General features: G+C 47.9%; 1 protein-coding gene across 2 annotated transcripts; it reads left to right on the forward strand.

Annotated features, from left to right (window-relative positions):
* The first annotated feature begins 6,744 nt into the window (after window positions 1-6,744).
* LOC121289933 (protein phosphatase 1 regulatory subunit 3C-B-like) lies at window positions 6,745-14,859 on the forward strand. 2 transcript variants are annotated; one of them, XM_041209929.1, is made up of 2 exons: window positions 6,745-6,799; window positions 12,945-14,859. In XM_041209929.1, the coding sequence occupies exon 2, from the start codon at window positions 12,978-12,980 to the stop codon at window positions 13,869-13,871; it is 894 nt and encodes a 297-aa protein (XP_041065863.1). In that variant the 5' UTR covers window positions 6,745-6,799; window positions 12,945-12,977; the 3' UTR covers window positions 13,872-14,859. The 2 variants fall into 2 exon arrangements, with proteins under 2 accessions (XP_041065863.1, XP_041065865.1); XM_041209931.1 differs by lacking the exon at window positions 6,745-6,799 and adding an exon at window positions 9,575-9,665.
* Window positions 14,860-21,390: the final 6,531 nt, after the last annotated feature.

Below are 21,390 nucleotides of genomic sequence, written 5' to 3' on the forward strand. Positions count from 1 at the left end.
TCCTGCGAATGATCCGCTTGTCCAGTTATTAACTGCTTTCTACTACCAGGTCCAGGTGAAGAGTTTTCATGGCTGAGGTTAGTGTATTCAAGCCAGGTCTGACTCTGCCTTTAAACTTTTCATCAACGAAAATTGTCTAATGGTCAGGCAACAATCTGTCGTAATATCGCCTTAAGGGTGATGTCCCTTTAAGAAGCTGAACATGCAGATAAGTCAGACATTTGAATGCCATCATGTGACCAGAAGGCATGGTCTCTCTCTCTCTCTTTCTCTCTCTCTGTGCACTGTCATACCCTGGTCAACAGGATGTGCATCCGCAGTTTTTTGTTTTTATCTCTGTGCCTAGAGGTTGCTTGACTGCTCGCACTGATCTAGCTGTAAATAAACCTCACCAGAGATCCTCAAGCAAATAGAATCCACGTACCTCATTTGTGTTACATATAGGCAGCTCGAAGATATCATTAATTTCTGGAGTGCTTTTTGTAACCTTCTCTGCTGTTTCTCCCCTTGATCTTCAAGCTTGTTCTGCTTTTTCGTGTCAAATAGAACAATCCCCACTCCACACCATGTGGTGAGATACTATTTGCATTGGCAGAAGAGTTAGTAACCAGAGGATATAGATTTAAGGTGAACCAGAGGGTTGAGGGAGCACTTTTTTCTAAACCCAGTGAGGAGTTGTGCCTGAAAGAGAATCAGATAAAAACTTGAAGCTTGCATGTACAGGGCTAGGGGAAAGAGCAGGGGATGGGGATTAATTGGACAGCTCTCTCAAAGAGCCAACACAAGGATCATAGAATGGGTCTAGGACACCAAGTGCCATGCAAAATAGGAGAGGGAGAAAAATAAAGCATGTCCTGGGGGAACAGGTAGCGAATGTTAAAGGGGCTGAGAAATAAGGTGAGGCTGGAATAGATGCATCCAAGCTAGAAGATCCCAGTTGGTTGAATGCAACCACAATGCCTACCCTCCAGTTAGCCTCGATGGTACTAGGGTTTAAAATTCATCTTGTTTCCAAATCCCTCCATGGCCTTGCCCCTCCCCTATCCCTCTAACCTCCTCCAGACCTACAATCCTCAGAGATATCCGCGCTTCGCCAATTCCGGCCTCTTGAGCATCCCTGACTTTAATGTGCCTTCAGCTGCCTGGGCCCCAAGCCTTGGAGCCCCTCTCTCATCTCTCAGCCTCCCTCTCCTTGCTTAAGACACTCCTTAAAACCTACCTCTTTGACCACTGCCCTGGAATAATGGCAACGTCACTGGACGCTAATCCAGAGGCCCAGGCTAATGTTCTGGGGACATGGGTTCAAATTCCACCATGGCAGCTGGTGGAATTTAAACTCAATGAATAAATCAGGGGTATAAAGCTAGTCTCAGTAAAGGTGACCATGAAACTATCATCGATTGTTGGGAAAGCCCACCTGGTTCACGAATGGAACGGTTAGGAAATTTGCCATCCTCACCTGGTCTTGCCTACATGTGACTCCAGACCCACAGCAATGACTCTTAACTGCGCTCGGAAATGGCCTAGCAAGCCACTCAGTTCGAGGAGGCAATTAGGGATGGGCAAAACATGCCAGCGACACCCACATCCCATGAGAGAATAAGAAAAGATGAGGGTTATGTCACATTTTGTTGCAACGCCCCTGTGAAGTGCCTTGTGCCACATCAATACACTAAAGGCGTCAAGTAAATGCAAGTTGTTGTTGTTGGGTTAGAGAGCTGTTGTTTCTTCTGGATCCTACCCACCCACCCAAGCCAGAAGTGCCTGGATCTGTTGACGCCAGTTCAACACAGCTCATTGAAATATATAAGATTCTGAGAGGGCTTGGCCAAGGCAATGCTAGGAGGCCTTTTCCCCTGGCTGGTAGTCTAGGACTAGAGAGTTCAGTCTCAGGATACGGGGACAGAGATGAGGAGAAATTTCGTCACACACAAGCTTGAGATTCTTTGAAATTCTCTCCCCTGTGAATGCTCAGCCTTTGGGTTTTTGAAGACTGAGGTCAATAGTTTTTTTTTGGACTCCAAGAGAATGAAGGATGTGGGGATTTAGGGGAAGGTGGAATTGAGGTGGAAGATCAGCTCTGAACTTTTTAAATGGAGGAGCAGGCTCGAGGGGGGGTTGGTGGGGGGCGCATATGACCTATTCTTGCTTCTACTCCTTGTGACTGCGGTGGTCTTCAGTCACTGTCAGGACTCACACGTAAAGAATTAACTGAGAATATCTGGTGGCTGTATAACGTTATTCCTGTATAAGCAGAGTAAAGCAGAAGTGTGCTCTGACAAAGTTTGTGACCTGTGTTGAAACAATAAGAGGATGAAACCGTGTCACTGGTATTTCATAAGGAGCCGGGGGTTGTAATGTGTAATAATAAATGTTATGGTGTAATAATCACTTCTATTGAAGCAGGTTTTCCTTTACTTTAGTCTCTGCTCATCTTCTCCAAATGCCTACCTTCCTGTTCTGAGGGTGCTGATTCACTCTGGGTCTGTGATTTTTCCATTGTTGGTGACTGTCCCAATTTGGGATTTTCTCAAGGGCTACTTTTTGATTTTTGGGGTGCCCCTTCTTGGTTTTTGGGGGCTCCTTATTCATTCTCACAAACTCCTTTACTAGGTGACCTGATAAACATGACCCTCTGGACCTGAGTTCATTTTCTTCAGGGTTTCCTTCTTCATATAGACGAGATTACACAAATCCAAAACAGAAAGACTCTGTAATATGTCACAGCTCGTCCCAACTGAAGCCAAGGATTAATCAGATTAAACCAGTGTGCTAGCCATGTGCCAATGCCAGATTAAAACCTTATTCTGCAAAGTAACAGATTTATTTGGTAGCACATGGCTTGGGTGATAGTTGTTCAAAACCAGAAAGAGTAAACCGATGGAAAGTGGACAACAGCAATTTTGATTGAAATGAAATTCTCCTTTATAACCCAAAGTAGCAAATACTTATCTCTAGAGTCTACATATACTTTTAAATCTTTTACCACCACAGGCAAAAAAAGGAAATTAAAAATTAAAATTAAATTCTATCCACTGGCTGCCCCTCTGCCATTCTCAGTTCAGGCCTCAATACTGAGTTTTCAGTCAGCTCCATCATCCCTTTTCTTCTTTTTCTGTTTCTTCTTAGCCGCCAGAGAATGCCAAAGTTCCACAGTTGAACATGGTGGCTTGGTGGTCCAGGATATTTTCCCCAGCTCCTCCAATCACAGGTCCCCCCCTCCCGCTCTTGCTGCTCCTCCAGTCATAGGTTCTGTCTCTGGAAGAGCAGCAACAGCGGCAGGGAGGGAACCCGTGATTGGAGGAGCTGGAGCATGGGAGAGACAGAATCTGTGATTGGAGGAGCTGGAGCATGAGAGAGACAGAATCTGTGATTGGAGGAGCAGGAGCAGCCAGCATGGGAGAGACAGAATCTGTGACTGGAGGAGCTGGAGCATGGGAGAGACAGAATCTGTGATTGGAGGAGCTGGAGCAGCCAGCATGGGAGAGACAGAATCTGTGACTGGAGGAGATGGAGCATGGAAGAGACAGAATCCATGATTGGTGGAGCTGGAGCAGCCGGCATGGGAGAGACAGAATCTGTGATTGGAGGAGCTGGAGCAAGAGAGAGACAGAATCTGTGATTGGAGGAGCTGGAGCATGGGAGAGACAAAATCTGTGATTGGAGGAACTGGAGCATGGGAGATACAGAATCTGTGATTGGTGGAGCAGCTCCTCACAGATATTGTCTCTCCCATCAATTGTTACTCCAATCAATCTCTGCATTGTTTTCCTGCTCTCAATGAGACATCTGCTCCTGCGTCTGCAATTGATAGCCCAGGCCATAATGTAAAGTAATATTGTACAGGGACAACCTTTCTTGAATTTTTGCCTCCACCCCCATATCTTTGCCTTTTTGCGGGCTAATTTTGACATTTTGAAAGTGAATTTGCCAGCCACCCCTGTGCGTTTTGTACCATGGTCCCATACTTAGTCACATAAAATCATAGACTCATTATAGTACAGAAGGAGGCCATTCATCCCATCGAGTCCACGCTAGCTCTTTTGTAGAGCAATCCAGTCAGTCCCATTCTCCTGCTCTATCCCCGTGGCCCTGCAAGTTTATTCCCCTCAAGTGACCATCCATTTTCCTTTTGAAATCATTCATCGTCTCTGCTTCTACCACCCTCGTGGACAGCGAGCTCTAGGTCATCACCGTTCACTACATAAAAGCATTCTTCTGTGTGAGCCTAGGTGGTGAATGCCAGAAGGCATTTGACATCGTAGCTAAGATTAATCTAATCCTCAGGCTACATTCAGCTAAGATTTGTTGAGCAAGTGGAATTGAATTCTTCGGTTAAAACAGGAATACCTAACATTTCAAGAGCACCGGACCTTGCTCAGACATATCACAGTATTACACACAGTTTCCAAGGCTGGATAAATGGAGATAAAAACAAAAAATTGCGGATGCTGGAAATCCAAAACAAAAACAAAATTACCTGGAAAAACTCAGCAGGTCCGGCAGCATCGGCGGAGAAGAAAAGAGTTGACGTTTCGAGTCCTCATGACCCTTCATGAGGACTCGAAACATCAACTCTTTTCTTCTCCGCCGATGCTGCCGGACCTGCTGAGTTTTTCCAGGTAATTCTGGATAAATGGAGGCTCATTGTAACATTGCTGCTGACAGCAGCTTCTGCACTGGCCAGTGAACATGGGGCCTTCCCAGTCTGCACAGTTGAGGCCAGTACAATAGAACCACAATATTAATAGTCAAACCTGCCACACAGACGTTAGCTTCTCGATCTACAGCATTGAACACTCTGGCCTTGTCCAGACTGGCTTGAAGGACATCAGTGCAGTAGAGTGAACCTTTGAGAAGGATTCAGTCTGGAATTGATATATGTGGCTGCAACATTTTGAGTTGATAAGATTTAAGCTCCTTTGTGGGGCATTGATTTTCACTAACATTTTGTTTTCTTAAAGCACACACACCTAGTCGACCTTTCAGCCAGGATCCATATCTCTGATGCACCAGCTTGCTAAGATCAGAAATGTGGCTCAAAGCAGCAGTCAGGGGCCCTCATTTATGTATCGGTCCTCTTGGCTGCCTTTTCATTTTAATTTTTTTCTCTCTCTTCACAGTCCGTCTATCAATTCAGCTATCAATCTTTCTTGTTCTGTCAGCCTCAAATGCAGAAGATAAAGCAAGAGGCAGTTTGTTCCCTTCTAAAGCCAGATGCCTTGTCATTTTAACCTGGCAAGGTTACTGTATCATTTCAGCAATCTCTTGCTTCCGTTCCCTGCACTGAACTGGCAGCAGAGGTGGCTGAGTGATCCTTTCCTCCTGCCTCCGACTTCCATTGACTGGTTGGCCAACTAATGCCCGAGGTCCACATGAAGGAATCTCTGTAACAGCGCAATTCCACCTGGCAGCTTTTCACCCTGATGTTAGGTTTCCCCTGAACCAAGGAACTGCCCATCAGGCGGCCACTGGAGATCTCCCACCCACACTTGGACAGATACCACCAACTAGTGCGTCGGCACACTCTTTCTAAACCTACCGCTCTGATACGAGCAATGATTCAATGTACCTGCAGCTTACATTGCAGCCATCCCACTGCATTCTCAGTGTAACTATTTGTTGCCAAATAGTCAAGAATTTTGAAGTTCTGGTTTTCATACTAAGGGGGTCAAAATGGTGGCAGAAAGCCCTGTAATAAATTAGAAATTGATTTATCCTGCACATCCCCAATCAGAGGTTTGTGTTACAAATGTTGGATCTTTAATTAAGTTGTTCTTTTGTTTCCTGTCCAATTTTTTTTTTATTACGCTCCTGTGAAGCGTCCGGGAGTGACTTTGATTTGTGTCTTAAAGGCACAAGCTGTAGTTAGTTGAACCAAGGGAACTGCGATGCCTTGATGGACCTTCTCAAGGGTACTGTTCCACTTGGAGAGAAGAAGGCTTAAGAGGAGATTTGGTGGAGGTGTCCAAAATCATGAGGGGAACTAGGCAGAGTGGATAGGGAGAAACCATTCCCTTTGGCGGAAGGATCGAGAACCAGACCGCGCAGTGATTTGCAAAAGACGCAAAGGCGAGGTGAGAAAAAGCTTTTCCAGACGGCGAGTGGCTTGGGTCTGGAGTGCATGGCCCGGCAGAGGCATGTTCAATCGAGGCAGTCATGAGGGCATTGGGTGGTTGTTTAAATAGGAACCATGTGCAGGGTCACAGGGAAAAGACAGGAGAAGGGCACTGAACCATAGCTGCTCCTGCGGAGAGGCGGTGCAGACACAGTGGGCTGAATGGCCCTCCGTCTGTGCTGTAAAAAATGATGCGACTGGGTGATTGGGGCGGGGCAAAAAATGTTGGTGGCACCCGCAGCCAATGAAAGGGCAAAAATCAATGACTCGTGTTCACTGGCCAGAGAAGTTGTACTGGGTCCAACCGGTGAGTGAAAAGGGTGACTAAAATCCAGTTCCAGTGGGTTTGGGTTCCATTCTATTGGCCACTGCCCCATTCTATTGGAGAGGCTTCAGGTTTCTCTTGAAGTTGCTCTGACACCTGAGACACACCGGGAAACATCTGGAGGGGGAGGTGGGGTCATGCAGCCTACACCTGAGCAGAAACAGGCAACATCTGTAGCTTCGAGCGACAGGAGGGGAGGGGAGGGAGGGGAGGGGAGGAGGGCAGCGCTCGCCATTGGTGCGCCGGTGCCGGCAGAGGCGGGGCGAGTTTGCTGGGGGCGGAAACCCGGCGCAGTGGCACAGAGGAGGTTGGGTTGCTGATGCGAGAGGCTGCGCTTGTAGGCGGCTCTGAGAAAGGTGAGTGAGGGAGCTCCCGCTGAAAGGGCAGCGCCCGGAGCAGGCAGCGGGTGACAGCTTTTGGCTCTGGGGGATGGTCTTGCTGTGCACAGGGATTTACTCTCTTGCCTGTGATGAAGGGTTTCAGCTGGGTCTGCTTCAGTGTCTTGTCTGTAACGCAAACCTTGATGTTGATAAATCTCTCTGTAAAGGGCACACTTCTGCTTACTCAACCCCACCTCCCTCAAATCTCCCTCCCTCCCTCAAATCCCCCCTCCCTCCCTCAAATCCCCCCTCCCTCCCTCAAATCCCCCTCCCTCCCTCATCCCCCTCCCTCCCTCAAATCCCCCTCCCTCCCTCATCCCCCTCCCTCCCTCAAATCCCCCTCCCTCCTTCCCTCAAATCTCCCTCCCTCCCTCAAATCCCCCTGCCTCCCTCAAATCCCCCTCCCTCCCTCATCCCCCTCCCTCCCTCAAATCCCCCTCCCTCCTTCCCTCAAATCCCCCTCCCTCCTTCCCTCAAATCCCCCTGCCTCCCTCAAATCCCCCTCTCCCTCCCTTCCTCCTCCTCAACACCCCTCATTTCAATTCCTCTCAATCTAATTCCCCTCACCCATCTCACCCCAACCCCCCCTTCATCCCCCTTTCACCCCGACCCCCGCTTCATCCCCCTCTCACCCCAACCCCCCCCTTCATCCTCCTCTCACCCCGACCCCCCCTCTCCCCAACCCCCCTTCATCGCCCCCTCTCCCCAACCCCCCTTCATCGCCCCCTCTCCCCAACCCCCCTTCATCCCCCCCTCTCCCCAACCCCCCTTCATCCCCCCCTCACCCCAACCCCCCTTCATCCCCCCCTTCATCCCCCCCTCACCCCAACCCCCCTTCATCCCCCCCTTCATCCCCCCCTCACCCCAACCCCCCTTCATCCCCCCTCACCCCAACCCCCCTTCATCCCCCCCCTCAACCCATCCCCCCTTCATCCCCCCCTCACCCCAACCCCCCTTCATCCCCCCCCTCACCCCAACCCCCCTTCATCCCCCCCTCACCCCAACCCCCCTTCATCCCCCCCTCACCCCAACCCCCCTTCATCCCCCCCTCACCCCAACCCCCCTTCATCCCCCCCCTCACCCCAACCCCACTTCATCCACCCCTCACTCCAACCCCCTCCTGCTCCAACTCCCCCACCCTAACCACTCTTATACAGAGGTAAAATGCTGAAAATCTAAATTTTAAGGCCGAAAGTGCTGATAATACTAAGGGCTGAGAAAACATTAGGAGTATTCTGAACGAGTGAGTTGAGTGGGTGGGGGAGAAAAGTGCAAAAGGGGAGGCCTGTACTTTGGGCATGGGGTGTGTTGGTGGGGGTGGTAGTGCAGGAGAGATTAAATGGCAAAATGTTGATGGATCAAGGCCTCAGTACGTGTTAATGGGCTCCTAATGATGCAAAGGAGGGCCCTTGAGGAGGTGTGAATGGCCAGGCCCTGAATAGCTGCTGTCTGAACGCAAGGGGAACGAGAGAGCAAAAAACAAGGCCGCAAACAAACCAGAAATAAAATGATGAGCCGAGGTTGCGATCTGCAATCGTTGAACTCCGTGCTGAGCCTGGGCAGTGCCTAATCGGAAGATGAAGTGTTGTTCCTACATCTTCACTGGAAAGAGGCCAAGGACAGAGTGGTCAGCATTGGAGAAATGTGGCGACATGTAAAGTGACAGGAGGCAAGAAGCACAGAGGTGGGGGCAAAGTGGTCACCCAGTCTGTGTTTGATCTCCCCAATGTAGAGCAGACTGCGTAGTGAACACCAGCTCTCCAACTCCACTCACTCCCTCCAAATGACAGGTGTTGCTATGGATACCCACCAGGATCCTAGCTATGTCCGTCTTTTTGTTGAGTATGTGGAACGTTCTTGGTTCTGTTCCTAATGGGGCCTTTTCTCACCTCCTTCTGGTACATTGATGATGTATCAGTGCTGTTTTCTGCTCTTGCCCTGATATGGAAGATTTCTTCAACTTTGCTTCTGATTTCCACTCTCAACATCTCTGACTCTTCCCTCCCCTCTCTTCCCTTCCTTGACCTCTCAACCTATCTCCAGAATTGGAGACAATCCATCAATATTCACTGTAAGCCCACCGACTCCCACAGCTAGCTTGACCACACTCCCTCACAGCCCCACTTCCTTCAGTTCTCCTAGTTTTTTTCTGCCTCTGTTTGAGGATGCGACCTTCCACAGCAGTGCTCCCAATATGCCTTCCTTTTCCTTAGCTAAGAATGTACTCACCGTGGTTGATGGGGCCCTTGGCCGTATCTGTACCTTTTACAGACTTCTGCTCCCTCCCAGAACCGATAGGATTTCCCTGATCCTCCCCTTCCACTCCATTGTTCAACAGATCATCCTTTGCCATTTTCACAACCGCCGAACACACCTTCCCCTCCCCTTTCAGCATTCTGAAAGAACAGTTCCCCCCTTGCAACACCATGGTCTGCTCTTCAATCATCCCCCAAAACACCCCATCCCTTTCCATGCAAGTGCAGTTCCATATATATTGTCTCCTCTCCCCCCCCACCAAGTGTCCAAGGCCCCAAACACTCTTCCAGATGAAAGTGATTTCCTTATTTGTAATTTCAGTTTAGTGTTCTCTATTTGCTGTTCCTAATCTGTACGTTGGGAAAACAAACGCTGATCAGGGTGTTTGTAGAACACCTTCATTCATTCTGCCAGCATGACCCTGAGCTCCCTGTTGCCTGTCACTTTAATCCTCGCACTCTGACCTCTCTATCCTCTGCCGCGTTGCCTCAGTGGAGCTCAGCGCAACTCAAGGACCAGCACCTCGTCTTTCGATTCAGCACCTTACAGCTTTCAATTCAACGTTGGGTTCAACAATTTGAACGTGGTAAACTCTGCCTCCGTTTCACGTGCTGTTTCTCTGCTGGTTTTATCTCGTTTCTCTCTTACTTCCTTTACTCTGTTTTCAGACATGAGCTATTCGGGATGCTGCCATTCACACCTCATCTAGGCACCCTTTTTGTTAATCTGTCCCATTACCACTCGCTTTGCTCTTGCACCTCAAAACCTTCTGTCATTTAATCTCACCTGCCCCTCCCATACTATCACAAACCTCCTTTTCTTCTTCCCATCGCCCCCTCCCCTCCACCCATCGCCCCCTCCCCTCCACCCATCGCCCCCTGCTCGAAACCTATTACATTTCAAACTTGGACTGCGTTCAGATGAAAGGTTACAGACCTGAAACGCTAACTCAGTTTCTCTCTTTGCAGATGCTGCTGGACCTCCTGTGTATTTCCAGCATTTTCTGTAACTCTGCCTCCCTCTCTGGCCCCAGCTGATGTGGTTAATGGTTCTCACCCGTGGTGCCCCCATTGCCATCAAAGCTGTAGTTATCACCTCTCTTCAAAAAAAAAACCTTGACCCCCACCACCCCTTGTCTTTACAAACTCTCGCCCCATCGCCAACCTCCATCTTCTCTCAAGTCCTCAAATGTGCTATCACCCCTTCCCCCTCCAGATTAGTTCCCATCTGTCCCAGAGCTCCGCATGGGAACCCATAAGCGCACACAAGCCCCGGGATCGTGACCCCCTACTTTTCGCCTCGGCCTAAGTTATGCTGTGGGATTCACTAAGTTCCTGTCCCTGGGGATCCAGTGGGTGTCAGCGTGTCAAAGAGCAATAGGCAGCAGCGGAACTTGGAATAAATCGAAGCGATTATTCATTGGGATTAATTTAAATAAAAAAGGGTGCTGGGGATACACTGGTGAGTTAGCTTCTGTTAGAGTGAAGAGTTAGCCTGTGTGTTGTAATTTGAACCAACCACCACTCCCTCTTCCTCCACATGTGACCTAAATTTTAAGTGGTGCTATTTTTAAAATACTGCGAGGATTGAGGCAAAGCTGTGTTTGTGGAAATATTTAACCACTTGGCGTTAGCTGGTCATTGCATTAGAGAAACATTGTTCAGTCATGAAATGTTGAAATGGCAGAAGTTCACAGTAATCGTCCAGACACAGGTTTGGCAAAACCTATTTCCTTTGTTTGCTGATCTGGCTTGTTGGGTGTGCATTCCTCCGAGTGCAGGTTTCCATTGCCAGACAGCAACTGCTGGGCAGTCTAAATTAAGCCAGTGTGTCATCCCAGCCCAGATAAGCCCTCACCTGACCTCCAAACATGATCCTTCAAGCAGGATCGTTGGAACAGTGATCAGAAAATGAAACTTAGTCTAATATCTGTGTCCATTTGGGGTCTATCTGGACCCTGGGGGTCTACATTGTCTGCAAATTTGACTTGGGATTGAACCTGGAACTTTGTACCTGTGCAGTTCATCTTTCAAAGCGCTGGCTCAGACACAATGGGCCGAATGGATAAATATTTTAAATTATTTTCATCTGTAAATAATAGAGCTGAATTCGGGCTCAAAAATGTGAAGAGGTAGACTCCAGACTCCAATTAATACACAACAATTAAAACCCTCCAAATATCCAGCTCCCAGCATTTACTCAAGTTTACTAATTTCACCAACGCAGCAAACATAAGCTAACCTCTTCTCTGGAGCAAGTAAGTCACTGCCCATAGCCAGAGGATGGAACTCAGCAAGAACTGTGATGCTGACCTCAATTGTTTACTCCCAGACATATTCTATCTTAATTAATCTTAACCCAGACTGAACTGTCTCGTATGAATGCCCCAGATGCTGCTCCGATTTAGACTGCTCAGGTTTAGATCACTCTGATCAAAGTAAAACCAGAAGTGAAAAAATGAACCCCTTCATCTAATAGCCAGAGACATCAAGGGCTGTGTTTTGTTTTTCTGATCCTGTGTGATAATGGGACACTTAATGAGGTGTGTATGTGTGTGGTGTGTGTGTGATGTTCGTGCAGTTCTGCACACCCTATTCGAGCCACACTGCTGCTGGTTCTTCAGTTCTCACTTTATCACTATCATGTTGCATCATAGCGGCCCTGTGGTCTGTGCAGGACAATGCACTGCAACTACGACAGACTGAAAACCCAATCTGTATGTTTGGGACTTGGGTGATTCTGCTTGGCAAGCCCATTATACCTGGCAGTATGTGTCTGTTTGTGTAACTCTCCATTCCGTTTACTGCACAATATCTCCCTTTGACCTCCCATGTTGTACCATAACTGAGATTGTTTCGGTGAGTGCTCCATGCCTCGGGGTGACTTTGGTGTGATTGCCACTTGTTATTCTAGAACTGCTTGGTTCTCGACATCAGAAGACCCCAAAATATTCTCATTTTCGTCATTCGTTGACAATTTTAGACACTCGGGCAGAGGCTGCATACAACAACAGCTTGCATCTGCATAGCACCTTTTTAACATAGTAACATTTCCGAGGCGCTTCATGGGGAGTGTTATCGGATAAACAGAGCCATGAGAGACATTGGGATAGGTGACCCAAAGTTTGGTCAGAGGTAAAAGCAAAAAAAAACTCTAGATGCTGGAAATCCAAAACAAAAATAGCTGGAAAAACTCAGCAGGTTTGGCAGCATCTGCGGAGAGGAACACAGTTAACATTTCGAGTCCGAATGACCCTTCAACAGAACTAAGTAAAAATAGAAAAGAGGTGAAGTATAAGCTGGTTTAAGGAGGGGGGGATGGAACAGGTAGAGCAGAGGTAGTTTTAAGAAGCATCATGAAGGAGCAGGGAGAGAGGTGGGGAGGGGGGGGACCTGGTGCAAGTTAGGATATGGGCATCAGAGTCTTGGATTAGGTCATTTTTAATGGGGAGTCGAAGATGGGAGGCTGTTTAGGAATGTGTTAGAATGGCTGAGTCTGTAGCTAACAAAGGCATTAATGAGAGTTTCAGCAGCAGATCAGCTGAAGCAGGGAGGTGGAGCACCAATATTACAGAGACGAAGTGATGAAGTAGATCAAGGGATGGACTCTGATCAGATGTCGCAAGCAGTCTGGCTCAGTCACAGACAGTTGCCCTTGAGAGGGATAGGGTGGGTGGTGAGAGGCTTTTGTCGTGGGGCAGAAGATGGTGTTAAACCCCACTGTCCCCTCCACTCTTTTTCCCCCCCCCCCCCTTCTATCTTATACATACTCTTCTCATATTTGCATTCTGTTGCAGGGTAACAACGCAGTTAATTGTTTGTCTTTTTCTTTCTCTCCCTCCCTCCCTGTTTCCCCCACCTCTCAGGATTTTGGCTCCAGTGTTCAGCTCTCCCCAGTCATGCCAGTTGACATTGCAATGAGACTTTGCCTCAGTCACTCGCCGCCCATTCACAGCTTCTTAAGCTGCCCGGAGTTCCGGGGTGTGAACATATCCAGAATCAAGCCACTGCGCCCCTGTCTGAATCAGAGGAGCAATGTGTGCCTGGCTAGCAAGGAATGGGTGGGGTGTGACAGCAACAGCATGAAGAAGAAGAAGAAGAAGGTGGTCTTTGCCGATGCCAAAGGGTTTTCGCTCACTGCTGTTCGAGTGTTCTCCGAGTTTGAGGAAGACTTGTCAGACCTTCAGTTTGAACTGTCCGACCTGGCAGACTGCGTTCCTCAAGCTGCCAACGACGAGAAGCTAATTCTGGACTTCCCTCAGCCCTTGGCAGATTATTTAAACTTCCGTTCCCGCTTGGACAGAAACTTTGTTTGCCTTGAGAGCTGCCTTGTTCAAGAGGCCTCCATCTCCGGGACGGTCAAAGTCAAGAATCTGGGCTATGAGAAAAAGGTCATTGTCCGGATAACTTTTGACACCTGGAAGAGCTTCAGAGACGTTGAATGTGCCTACTTGAACAACACCTATGGCTGCGCGGACATGGACACATTTTCCTTTCAGGTAGACCTGCCAAAGAATCTCCTGCCTCGTGAGAAAATTGAGCTGTGTGTCTCCTTCCAATGTGGCCAACGCACCTTCTGGGACAACAACAGTGAGGAGAACTATAGGATTATTTATGTGGGCAGGAAATCAGGGGATGGAAAGGTTTCCCACTATGGTGATTTCTCTCTTCCTAACATGAGAGGGAAGGCCCAAGAAGGAGAGTTTGAGCAGTTTGGCAGCCCTCGATCAGTGAATGTCATATTCTCCCAGTGGCAGAGCTGGGGCAGATTTGATAGTGACGGTTATTGGTAAATACTTCCAATCCATGCTCTTTTTTTTCTAAAGAAAAATGGGGCGGTTTGACTGTTTTACCATGACTGTGTATATTAAGCAGCACCAACCGTCTTTGCCATCAATTTGGGGCTTGGTTGACACTTGAATGAGTTTTGCAAGTGCAATGTATTAATGCTTTCAGAAATTTTTAATATCATTGCTTCTCCTGCTATTTAATATCGCGACAAAGCCAAACACTAAAGAAGCTCAATCAATCTATCAAATGATCCTGTTCTTTCCAACCTGAGTAAGTGTAATATTTCTATCAGAAAATGTGAAGTACCCAGATGGATGACCATCATGTTTTAACATCGCCACAAAGGTAACTTGACTGTTAGTTGGTTGCCTAAGTATTGCACAGTGCCCATACTTACAATTCCACAGGCCAAGGTTGCACATATATTTAAAAATAAACTCTCTTCTCACATGTTGAAGTGAGCATCACTTTGAGGATCACATTTTTCCCCTCTGACTTAACGACCTCTTCTCATGGTGAGACTGCACACCATGCGTCCTGTGTAAAGCTATGGGACTGGCAGTTGGTACAGGGGTTTCTTGTTATTGGAAATGAATTAAGGTTGAGTTTCAAGACTTTTTTTCTCCCCCCGCCCCCCCCACCCTCGCAATTCTAGACCTGCAGCTTGTAATGGAATTGCCATCTAGTTTGTCACAGGCTCCACATCCTAACCCACCCAGTGGTTTCCTTTTGGTGTCCACAGCTGGATAAGCACGTTTTTCATTGTCCCTACTCTGTTACGTGTGCGAACATATCAAAAGTGAAGGTTTGTTTTTCTACCCCTCCCCCCCTTCACGTTATTAGAATTAGATGAAAAAACAATGTTAACAGGGCCTCAAACAATGCATCAAATCTTCATTTTTTAAATCTGAAATCTTCCTCCTCCAATGCAGAGTGTTGGAGTTGGAATGGGCTTAATGCCAGTCAGTGGTGTGGTTGGGGAGGATGAGAGGGTGTGGGTGTTGGGGGGGTGGTGGTGGTGGTGATGCCCTCATTCCTCAGGTGTCTGATTTTTGCCCAGGCCTTATAATTTGTAGTGGGGCCGGGGGGGGGGCGGGGTTGCTGGGCCTGGGGAGGAGTAGATAGTCGGACAACCAGTTCAATTCTGCTGAGTGTTGTTTATCTTGTGTGCCTGTAACATTGCAGCTTAATGGGTTTGAATCATGTGGTGATGACCTATTAAGTTTTTTTTTCCCCCCATTTTAACACTTGCACCCTGGAATTGAATTCTATCCCTGAGCTTTGATTTTGACTGATGCTTTAGGCTGTGAACATTTGCACAAGGTTTGCCCTTGACATTCAAAGAATATGCAAGTGATACATATGTTTAAACAGAATGGAAAAATTATTGGATGTTATTGAAGTATTGATTTTAGATATAGGTTTAAAGGAACTGCAGTTGGCAAAGCAACAGATGAGCCTATGCTGGCCATTTATGTTGTTCCCCACCCACCAGCTTGAAACATAAATGTCAATCTTCAGGAAGCTGTTGGCTTGTCGGAAAGCTATTTGCTCGTGAAAGCTTATTCTGAACTTTGGTCGACCTGTCAGCAACTTCTTCATATTGAAGATTCTTTCATGGAGATGAGAACATTTAATAACGAAGCTGGAATCTTTGCCATTAGTGCCCTCACTGTTAACGGTTGGATCTCCCTTAAGTATGGCTGTTGTTGAGGCCAGATATATAGGGTGGGCTGTGATCAGAGAGATTGAACAATCCCGCAGACCTGGCATGGACCATGCCCTTCGGGGGGAGAGTGCCATCTCCTGTAAGATGGTCTGAGTGGCTTTGCCTTCACACACAGGGTTTTAGGAGGAGAAATGGGAGGTGTACAAATTGAAGATTGCAACCTGCTCGATTAGGATTCATTTTTCTCGATGTACTTCAGGTTCTCTGATTTCTTTGCTTTGAGGCTAGAGATAAGTACGTCAGTTCAGTCAAAAGCACCTCAACTTGGCTTTTTGTGCGGTAAGTGATGTCAAATAGGAAGCTTTCATCAGCAGATACTGAATACAGCTGAGGAGCCACATCCTGAGTCCTCCTTTTCTATTTGTCCTCCTATGGTAAGGTCCTGGTCAACTACTTCTTCAGAAACAGGAAGCTTAAAGGATGGAGGTTTAGGTGTCAAGTCAGCTGGCCAAAGAAAGGATGTTTTTCTTCTCTCTCTCTAAGCTTTTGTTAAGAATGTATAATCAGTGGTTTGACCACAAGTCTGTCAGCTAAGACTTTAGTTGAAGTGCTTTGCTGTGGGAGTATTAAAAGGAAGTGGGTTACTGCTGCTGATGAACTCCTGATAAGTGGATGGGAAGGTAGCTTTGCAAGGGGCAAGTGAATGGTTTCTCTATTTAATAAATCAATGTCACTGCTTGCACCTCGTGAAGTATTTGTTACTGCTAACGTTTGATGTGATGGATATTTGTGCTATTTTGTAAATATATGTATATAAAAAAAAAATAAAGTTTATATGAAGTTAAATTCATTAAATTTCTTGGAGTTTTGAACGTACGAATCAGGGCCGGAGTAGATCATTTGTCCCCTTCAGCTTGCTCTCCCATTCAATAAGATCATGACTGATCTGAGTGTGACCTCAATTCCACATTGTGCCTACTCCTGATAACCCCCGACTCCCTTGTTGGTCAAAAATCTATCTACCTCTGCCTTAAAAATATTCATTGATCCAGCCTCCACCACTCTCTGGGACAGAGTTCCAAAGACCCGCAACCTTCTAAGAGAAAAAAAAAATCTCCTTATCTCCATTACTTTGAAACTGTGTCCCCTGGTTCTGGTCTCTCCCACAAGGGGAAACATTCTTTCAGCATCCACCCTGCCAAGTCCCCTCAGACTCTTATGTCTCAATAAGATCACCTCTCAATCATCTAAACTCCAATGAATGCAGGCCCAGCCTGTCCAACCTTTCCTCATGGAATAGCCACTTCCCAGGAATCCATCAATTGAACCTTCTCTGAAAGCTTCCAATCCTTCCCTAAATAAGGAAACCAAAGCTCTACATGGTATTCCAGATGTGGTCTCGCCAAGGCCCTGTACAGCTGCAGTAAAACATCCCTACTATTCTATTCCATTCCTCTTGCAATAAACTACAATATTCTATTTGCCTTCCTCATCACTTGCTGTAGCTGCATGGCTTCAGTTCCTGAAGGCAGCTATTTTCAGGCCCATCGGTAAATGGTAACTCAGCGAGTGAAATGTTGTTCTTGAGAGGGATGTGTTATTTTGGGGGAAATCACATGCTCTAATTGCATCCACATTCTTTTTTTTGTGTGGGAAAGACAAATGAATGGTGTTGATTGATTGGAGTGGTCCAGGTTTTTTTTTATTAAGGACAAGCCTGCCTTCTGTCGGCCTATTTCTGGTACGATGTAATTGTGTATGGAGCTTTGCAGCGGGAGCCTTAGGCAGTGGCCCAAGACCTTTGCTTCCTTCTGCTTCTGAAATTTCTCCACCCTTTGCCCTAGGAAGCGCTCTCAGCCTCCGAGGGTGAGTGCTTAGCGTTGGACAGGGTTCAGCCCTGGCCTTCGCCAATCTTGGCTCGATTCCGCTGTGGACTTTGAGGGTTAATGATCTTCAGCAGGCAGCCAAGGCAGTTTGAATGTGACACCAGTCAGTATCGTGCAACCTGGCTTTCCTGGTCTAGCTGTAAATTGAGCCGTTCCAGTGGAATTTCGGATCCTTGGGTGTGACCTGAGCCTCAGTAGGAAGGTGTCCTGTGTAATACTTATCCAGAAACCAAGACCACAGGGAAAAAAACCTCCCCTTAGGCCCCAGCGAGCAACAGTGGGGTGGGGGGAGGAATGGAAATGAGGGAAACACGTGAGGCCAGAATTGGAAAAGTGCAGAGACTTTGGAGGGTGGTAGGGCCGGAGGAGGGTGCAGAGATGGGGAAGAGGTGAAGGGTTTGAGAATTTTAAAACTTGAGGTGTCGGTGGACTGGGAACCAGTGAATACGGGGCGGGGGGGGGGCGGGGTGGGGTGGAGGAGGGAGGGGGTGATGGGTGAGCAGCATGGTGTGAGTCTATGATATTCAGGCAGCAGAGCAGATGGGAGGCGCACCAGGAGAGCATTGGGAATGCCCATCCTGGGGGGAATGCCGAGGGTTCGGTAGCAGCTGAACTGAAGCAGGGGACACATTGGCAATATGAGGGAAGTGAAAGCGGGTGGCCTTGATAGTGAAGATAGCAGGTTGGAAGTTCAGCGCAGGGTCAGATAGGACGCTGATATCGCAAAACAATCGACTTTAGCCCGAAACAGTAGTATTTGGACTCCCGACTGCCAAATCTTTTTTAGTATCTCTATGCCTTGATCCATCTTTTTGTGAGCAAGCTCCCATTCTTTCATTCTCAAAAGCCACCTTGCTTTTCTCTGTACTAAACTGGGTCATCCACTCCCCTGTCCCACTCCACAAACCTCCAACTTCTTTTAATGGCTGACGATATGAAAGCAGAGATTTGGCAAACAGGTTATCCAGCAAGGTTATTGTGAACAGCAATACAACAGTTTTCATAGCGTGCCAGCCCACCAATTGGGATGCTGGAAAGGTATATCTCAGAACGAGCCATTCAACCCATTGTGCTTGTGTTGGCTCTTTCATCATTGATCTGTAAAATGTTCTCCTTCATCAAGCAGTGATGCAATGCCCTTTTGAATGAAGCACTGGGTTGAATGTCACAACTTGGCATGGTGAGATTTGAACTTGGGGCCTCTTGAGTCGCTGGTCCAGTACCATGACTTTTAAGATACCTTATGGAAGGTGAGTGAGCAGATGCTTGAGCACTGAACCTCATTCTTCAGTGTTACAGCACACTCTCCTTTCAAAACTGCCATCATCACCACCACCTCAATAAGTTGTGACCCCAATTATTCATCTTGCTCCTGAATTGCATTCTCTGCAATCTGTGAACATGGATGGGGTTCACCCTCTTCCATGCTACTTCATCTAATCTCATCAACATAACTTTCTATTCCATTCTCCCTCATATACTCATCTAGCTTTTGCTTTATGCACCTCTGCTATTCCCTTCAACTAACCCTTGTATGGCAGCGTAATCCACATTCTAACCTCTCCCTGGTTAAAGAGAATTCTCCTTATTGGATTTATTAGTGATAATTTTGCGTTTATAAGCCCGAGTGTTGGATCCCCCACAAGAAGAATCATTTTCTCTATGTTTACCCTATTAATTGCTTTTGTAATTTTGGAGAACTCCTGTGAGGTCAACCTGCAGCCTTCTCTTTTCTAGAGAAAATAAAAGAGCTATAACCTGTTCAGTATTTCCTGGTTTCCCAGAATGGACAGGTTATAACTATTGACAGTGACCAGACTCATTTCACAATTGTTCCGCTTCCCATCCCTGAACCATCACAACAATGTGAATTGTTTCCACACTTTTTCTATCTACAGACTTTACCGTAGCAATATCATCTATAGCCACGTGTTTCCTTTCATAATGACGTCTGTCGTTATCTCTCCATCTCAACCTTCTACTGTCTGCCCTATACAATGGGGATGATTTTCAAATTGCTGGGGTATACAATCTTGAGCACTGCCACACACTTTGTTCCCTGACTCCTGGCCTCATCTTCACCCCCCCACCCCCTGGCCATTGTCTTGGGCTGAAGCAAACTGTTTTCCATCCTGCTTGACCCCAAGCTGGGCTTCTGAACCTACCTCATTCACCGGTGTCCACCGACATAACATCTGCACCCCCAGCTATGACCTTAAATCACAGCTGCTGGGACTTCCCCCTCCCCTGATTGTAATCCTCTGGGACTTCTCAGCCCCAAATATTTTGGAATTGAGGGAAAATTATCGAGCTGGTTAGGAGGTCGAGAGAGTGACGGCACAGTGTATGGATGAAAGCAGGTGTTCTATTGCCAGGACAGGATCAGTGATGTCCCACTAGAATTTGTGTTGGGCTGTCAATTATTCACTATTAATTTACAGCTGAGATAAAGACACAAAGAGCCACGTATTCCCAAGTTTGTCAATGCCACAAGATTTGTAGCTTTGTAACCACTGTAGATGGAAATGTAAACTTACAAAGAAATATTAATAGATTCAGTAAATGGACAAAAAATATGGCAAATGGAGGCAAATGGGAGGTCATTCAATTGTGACTTGAAAATGAAGTACTTTCTAAAAGGTGGGAAGCTAGAATCCACGGGGATCCAACAAGATGGGGGGGGGGGACAGTTATCCAGGTACATAGAGCATTAAAACATTGTGAAAAGGCACAAAGTAATTGAAAAGGCTGATAGTATGCTAGGTTTTATATCTGAAGGAACAGAACTGTTGGGGGATGGGGGCAAGAGCTGAGGGGGCAGAGGTCAGGTTTCTGTTGATGGGTGAGTCTAGGACTCGGGGGACATCATCTAAAAAGTGGAGCAAGACCTTTTAGGGGTGAAGTTAGGAAACAATCTTACACAGGGGGTAGTTGAAGTTTGGAACTTTCTTCCAGGAACACCAATTGATTTGCTGGTTTTACATCTCACATTGGCAGGTTTTTGTTAACCAGTGGTATGAAGGGATAAGGGGCAAAGGTGGGTATTTGGAGTCAGGTCACAGATCAGCTGCGATTATAGAACAGGGCTCAATGGGCTGAATGGCCTCCTGCAGTACCAGTCATGCAGGCTGCTCCAGGTGTCGCTGCAACTGCCTGCAGGGCGCCAGGCGGCCGGAGGAGGGCTCCCTCTCGGGCATGCGCAGTTGCCCGGCTGCCACTGGGCCTCGCCCGGCGCACGCATGCGCCGCCGTCAGCGTTCGCTGACTGGTAGTTTTGCTGGCGCCTGCGCAGTGGGGCCGGTGCAGCTGGCAGGCGGAGAGTGAGGGGGCTCTGGGAGTCAGAGTGGGACAACAGGCTGAGGAGGACTGGGCTCTGCGGCTCCGACAACAGGCCTGGGCCGAGTGCCAGCAGCCTGCAGCTGTCGCCGGACAGGTCCGCAGACAAACAGGAGCGGCGGAGGCAGAGACGGCCTCCTTCCCTCATGGAGTAATAACTGGGGGCCGGGGATTCAGGAGGACACGTTGAGGAGAAGCCAGGCCGCTGGGGAGAGGAGGGGCCAGAGTGGGAGGGGCCAGTGAGGGGGGCGGGGTCAGAAAGGGGGCGGGGTCAGAGAGGGGGAGGGGCCGGTGAGGGGAAGGGGGTCAGGGAATGGAGGGGTTAGTAAGGGGAGGGGCTAGCAAGAGGAGGAGCTAGTGTGGGGGTGGGGCTAGTGTGGGGAGGGGGGCTGGGAAGGGTGTCAGGGAGAGACGAGTGAGTGGCAGGAGCTAGTGAAGGAAGGGATCAGGGCAGAAGTCAGGGAAAGAGGAGGGGCTAATGAGAGGGGGAGGGCCCACAGGGAGAGGGAAGGGCCAGTGTGAGTGAGGGGAGGGGTGGGTGGGCAACAGGGGCTGGTGAGGGGAGGAGATTGTGGGTGTCAAGCAGGGGTCTGTAAGAGGAAGGGGAGGGGCCAATGCAGTTTGGGGAGGG

Source organism: Carcharodon carcharias, chromosome 17, assembly GCF_017639515.1.
Source record: "Carcharodon carcharias isolate sCarCar2 chromosome 17, sCarCar2.pri, whole genome shotgun sequence".
In the NCBI taxonomy this organism is placed as follows: Eukaryota; Metazoa; Chordata; class Chondrichthyes; order Lamniformes; family Lamnidae; genus Carcharodon; species Carcharodon carcharias.